The sequence below is a fragment of the Quercus robur genome, chromosome 3 (genome assembly GCF_932294415.1).
Source record: "Quercus robur chromosome 3, dhQueRobu3.1, whole genome shotgun sequence".
Lineage (NCBI taxonomy): Eukaryota > Viridiplantae > Streptophyta > Magnoliopsida > Fagales > Fagaceae > Quercus > Quercus robur.
The window spans coordinates 56,233,855-56,239,506 of NC_065536.1; the positions used below are offsets into that span (position 1 = coordinate 56,233,855).

The 5,652-nt window shown below is 37.6% G+C and overlaps 1 protein-coding gene across 1 annotated transcript; it reads left to right on the plus strand.

Annotated features, from left to right (window-relative positions):
- The first annotated feature begins 442 nt into the window (after positions 1-442).
- LOC126719826 (borneol dehydrogenase, mitochondrial-like) lies at positions 443-1,667 on the plus strand. The gene is made up of 2 exons (XM_050422336.1): positions 443-480; positions 705-1,667. Exons 1-2 carry the CDS (start codon positions 443-445, stop codon positions 1,474-1,476), a joined length of 810 nt encoding a protein of 269 aa, XP_050278293.1. The 3' UTR covers positions 1,477-1,667.
- Positions 1,668-5,652: the final 3,985 nt, after the last annotated feature.

Sequence of the window (5,652 nt, forward strand, 5' to 3'; positions counted from 1 at the left end):
TTTATTTTCGCTACTAACTATGATTTTGATCCGTGTTTTGGTACCATGACTTTTTACTTTGTACTCTCCTTTTAGGCAATTAAACAACAATAGTGGTGGTACAATGCACGTGGGGAGATATGTTATGGTCAAACATATCAAATTGAGAAAGAGATACTTTTATCTAAAAAAAGAGAAAGAGAAATAGAAAATTAATGCACGTAACTGCTTGAGCTAGAATTAGTCCTCCCAATGACAATAATGATGCAAATCTTGATTGAATTAGTCAAATAAAATTAGTCTAGCTGGATGTGAACCGGTCCTTATGGGAAGCATAAATAATCAGTGTTATTATAGTATTATGCCATAGTTGGAAATGAGGTGTGACATTGCCTCTATATAAGTCTTTTGAGTTTCATTTTCATTTTTCCTACACATTACACATATTCTAACTCCGTCGATCATGGAAAGCTTCTCAGTACTCCCACCTGAAGCAAGAAGGTATGGGAAAAATTTGGCTATCCTTGCCTCTATATGTTTAATTTGTTAAAGAAAAATATTCTATGAAAAAAATCTTGAATCCTCCCTCTCCGAGTAAAACTTTTTTGTATGAGTAATGTTCGGGATAATAAAAATTTCACTGCATAACCTTTACAAACTAGCGTGTCATATCCATATCGTTGACTAATAAAAGTGAGAGATAATGTCATATAAACATGTGACAGGCTAGAAGGAAAAGTAGCACTAATTACTGGTGGGGCTAGCGGCGTTGGTGCATCCACTGCAAGACTATTCTCTAAACATGGAGCTAAAGTTGTAATCGCAGACATGCAAGATGAATTGGGTCACTCTGTATGCAAAGAACTAAATCCTCAATCCACAACCTTTGTGCATTGTGATGTTAGCAAGGAAACTGACATGGAAAATGCTGTTAACCATGCTGTTTCCATGTACGGTAAGCTAGACATTATGTACAACAATGCTGGTATTGGTGGAGAAAACAAATACAACATCCTTGAAAACACCCAGGCTGATTTTGAGCAAGTGATGAGAGTCAACTTGGTAGGTGTTTTCCTCGGTACCAAACATGCAGCCCGTGTGATGATCCCAGCTGGCAAAGGCAGTATAATAAGTACTGTTAGTGTATCCTCAATCATGGGAGGCCTTGCGCCGCCTGCCTACACAAGCTCAAAAACTGCCGTGATTGGATTAATGAAAAATACAGCAGTGGAGCTCGGACGTTTTGGCATTCGTGTGAATTGTGTGTCACCCTACGTGATTTTAACACCTTTGGCAAAGGATTTCGTTAGGCAGTATGAGGAGGGAACTTTAAATCTTTATTCCAACCTCAAGGGTGAGGTTCTCAAGCCAGAGGGTGTGGCTGAGGCTGCGCTTTTTCTTGCAAGTGATGACTCAAAATATGTGAGTGGACATAATCTTGTCATAGACGGAGGCTTCAGCATTGTGAATACAGGCTTTTGTATGTATCCACAATAAAGAATAAGATGGGAAGTTTAAATGCACCAAAAATTTCACTGAAAATTATTGTTTGTGAGGCCATGTGAAATTTTCCATGTATTACTCGGTGCTTGTCGTAATAATCTAATAAAATTAGCATCTTTACACACGCTATGCGGGTGTTTAGAGCCTCTTCTTTTTTTATATAATAAATCATTCTTATTTCTTTATTTTTACTTTTTTGTAGTGGAGAATTCTAAAGGTGCTACCTACTTTTGTGTGTGTGTATATATATATATACCTTTGTATATTTACATTGTAATTTCAATATAAATTTATATTTAGACACACAAAAAGCGATAAATATTATACACATTTGCAAAAAATATATAATATATACCCTTTTTTTTTTACAAATGTGTCCAATTTTTGCCACTTTTTGTACATCAACAATGTAAAAGAAGAATTTCTCTTTTCTTAATTATTTTTAAAATAGTGTATTTGTGTAAGAAATTCAGTAATCCTTGATGCCGTTTGACATGTTTCATTAGAATGCATCAATTTCTAGCTAATGAAAAACATTTTTTTTTTTCAATAAGTATTATTGGACAATACCTGATTTGATGTTCTATTTTATAGTTACAACTTACAATGTTAAATGGTGAACAGGGAATTGATTTCTATTAGTGAACAGAAAATAGGCAATAGGTTTAAAGGGTTAATTAACTCGATAAGACCATGATAATAGACAAATTAAAATGAATAACAATAAGGGGTTCTTCCTAGCTCTTTTCCCAAAATGATCAAGTTGTACCATAATTCGCTGTCTTGCTTCACAGTCACAAGAGGCAGAGGAAAACCCCTTTTCCGTTCGTTTCGCTATATGTTGGCACTTTCGCAATATGAGGCATGCCTCGTCTTTGTATTCTTTTCACTAATATGAATATTTATGACCTGTTTGGAAGTTTAAAAAAGGAAGGGGGGGTAAAGTAGAGGGAGGGAGAGTAAATCAATTATCTTATTTGGAAGTTTTTTAAGGAATGAGGGGGAGGAGTTTGGAGGGGTTTCAACCACCTCTAATCCCTCATTTTTAATTCCCCCAAATTGGAAAGATTTGGAGGGAGGGTAGAGTAGATAAATTATTGACTAGATAAATTTCTCAATTTACCCTTTCTAAATTAATAATAGACCAATGTTGCAAGTCCATTTTCAAATAGAGGTAAATTTGTCTATTTTAATCATTTCCTCTCCTCTCCATCCTAATTTTTATAACATCCAAATAAGTGGAAGGGCTAATTACTCCCTTCCCCCTTTCTAATTTTAAAAACATCCAAACAAGGTAGAGGGGAACCATTCCCCTCTACTCTCCTCCTCAATACTCTCCTCCCCTCTACTCCCCTCTACTCTCTTCCCTCTCTAAACTTCCAAACAGGCCATTAGTCTCGTGATTGTATTTTTGACGCGGTGGAAGTCAAAGTCATAGTGTGCAACCTACATTATGCAAGCAGAAATTTTTATGCAATCTACTATATAACAGTTAAAAAATGCATCCATGTGTATTTATAGTCACAGATATTTTCAGTGAGTCAAAAAAAAAAAAAAAAAAAAAAGATATTTTTAGTGAGTCACGTGACTTTTTCTTTTTGACAATGGGTTACATGAGTTATTTAAATAATAAGTGCGAATATATATATATATATATATATATATATATATATTTATATTTTTTTTTTTACTATCACATAGTGGATTGCATTAAAATTAAAATATAGGTTGCATAAAAACCTTGCTCTAATTTTTAAAAGAAATGGTTTTTATGCAACATTTTACTATATGGCAGTTTAAAAAACCATCTTTTTTTTTTTTTTTGGTTAAAAAAGCTTCATTAAAAACTAAGCAGCAACAATACAATCAGAACAGATTCTATTACAAAACACCCCATTGAGGTCATCCTCAAAAGCATCTAAAAGGTCCACAGGCGGACTATCAAAAGTAGCAAAATTAGCATCTAGACAATAGCTTAATCTAGCAAGACTATCCGCACATCTATTCGCCTGCCGGAAGCAATGATGGATACAAACCTGCGGAATGCGCGAAATCAAAAGTTTGCAATCATCCAACAAGGGCGATATGACATTATTCACAGAAGAAGGATTATCCAAGGCATCCACAATGGCCTTGGCATCAAGTTCAACTTCAAGAGCATTAATGTTAAGGTTGTTGCATAAAAGAGGACCCTCCCTTAAACCCCAAAGCTCAGCGGCAAAACTGCTGGTCATGCCAATACTCCTACTAAAACCCATAATCCACCTACCTGCATCATCTCTAATCACCCCTCCACAACCTGCCATACCAGTGTTACCACAACAAGAGCCATCTGTGTTAAGCTTCCACCATCCTTGAACCGGCTTCTCCCACCTAATCCTCCTTAAAATTTTCCGAGTCATTAGCCTTGGAGAGGAAAGACAATGAAAAAATTCCACTGCTTGGTTTATAATCACCAAATCAAGCTTCGGATTCCTACTTTTACCATTGAAGACTGCATTGTTTCTACTCTTCCAGACATTCCACACAGCAAAAGGAAAAACAACATTTCAAGGAGGGTGGTTAGCACCTAAACTGTGCTTAAATTTACTATTTAACATCATCCAATCCTGGAGGTTGCTACTCCAAAAGGCTTGATTAGAAGGTGAAATCCCCAACTGGTTCCACAGGCCTCTTAAAAGAGGGCAATCTCTCAAGGCATGTAAAATGCTTTCAACTCTTTCCTGACATAAAGGGCAAGTAGTATCATGACTAATACCTCTCCTCTCAAGGCAAACCTTAACTCCAATGCTATTATGGGCACACTTCCAAAGAAAAGTTCTAATCCTTGGAAGAGTATTCACTTTCCAAATCCAACGAGCTGGGAAAAGATCTATCCCTTCATCCCCCATGGCAATCCTATAAGCACTCTTCAAATCAAAGGTGCCTTTAGGAGATCCCAACCAAGCCAACTTATCAACACCTCTACTCAACAAAGTCACTGGGGTTGCTTGAATCAACCTTCTAACCGCAATAGGAAGATCAAAAGGAATCTTCCCCCAATCCCAACCAATGTCTAACATAAAGTCCTTTACTTCTAGCTGACTAGCCTCCCTTGTGATAGGACCCTGAATCAAACCTCTAAGAGATCCTCCATTAGTCCAATTGCTTTGCCACACATTAAGCCCACTATCCCTACCAACCAACCATCTGCTACCCTTATTGAAAGTGTCCATACCTTTTTTCATCGCAGCCCAAATGTGAGAACAAGGAAGCCTATTAGCATTGGCAGCAACTCTTCTTCTCAGATTACAATACTTCATATTCAAAACTCTAGCCCAAGGGGCCTCCTTCTCAGTATGGAACCTCCAATTAAGCTTAGAAAGGAGAGCTATATTCTTCCCCTTTGCAGATTGCAGCCCAAGCCCCCCTTCCTCCTTAGACTTTATCACCTTATCCCAACCAACCCAATGAATCTTCTTGGCAGCCTTAGAAGAACCCCACAGGAAATTTCGATTCAATCTATCTAATCCATTCAAAATTCTACCAGGCAACAAGTTACATTGCATGACATACGAAGGAACAGCAGCTAAAGAGGCTTGAATGAGAACATTCCGCCCCGCCATAGAAAACATGTTTCCATAGAAAGCATGTTAGCCTTCCAACCCGAAAGCTTTTGTTTAACTCTATCAAAGATGAAGTTGTACTCCTGAGAAGAAGATCCAGGATGCTTGAGAGGAAAGCCAAGATACTTCCCCAAGAAAGGAGTGGAAGCAAAACCCAAAATGTCACAAAGAGATTCCCTTGTGTCACGGTCTACATTTGGGGAGAAATACACCCTCGACTTTGCTTCACTCACAGATTGCCCCGATAACTCACAAAAATCATCAAGAACATCTCTAATGGCGGCACAATTAACCCAATCTGCCTTAGCAAAAAGGATGAGGTCATCCGCAAAGAAGAGATGAGAGAATTCAGGACCACTTTGAGAGGCTTTAACTGGATGCCAAATCTTCATATTGCACTTCTCTTCTATTAACTGACCAAGGAAATCCATGCAAATGATGAACAGATACGGGGAGAGGGGGTCACCCTGCCTTATCCCTCTAGAAGGAAGAATTGGATCCAAGACTTCCCCATTAAACAAAATGGAGGTGGAGACCATCGACACACAACTCATTATAACATCTA

Bases quoted from the DNA above. Each gene is read 5' to 3' on its own strand.
- LOC126719826 (XM_050422336.1), top strand. From the start codon at position 443: ATGGAAAGCTTCTCAGTACTCCCACCTGAAGCAAGAAG. The intron at 481-704 runs GTATGGGAAAAA...AACATGTGACAG, and splicing joins CTCCCACCTGAAGCAAGAAG to GCTAGAAGGAAAAGTAGCAC.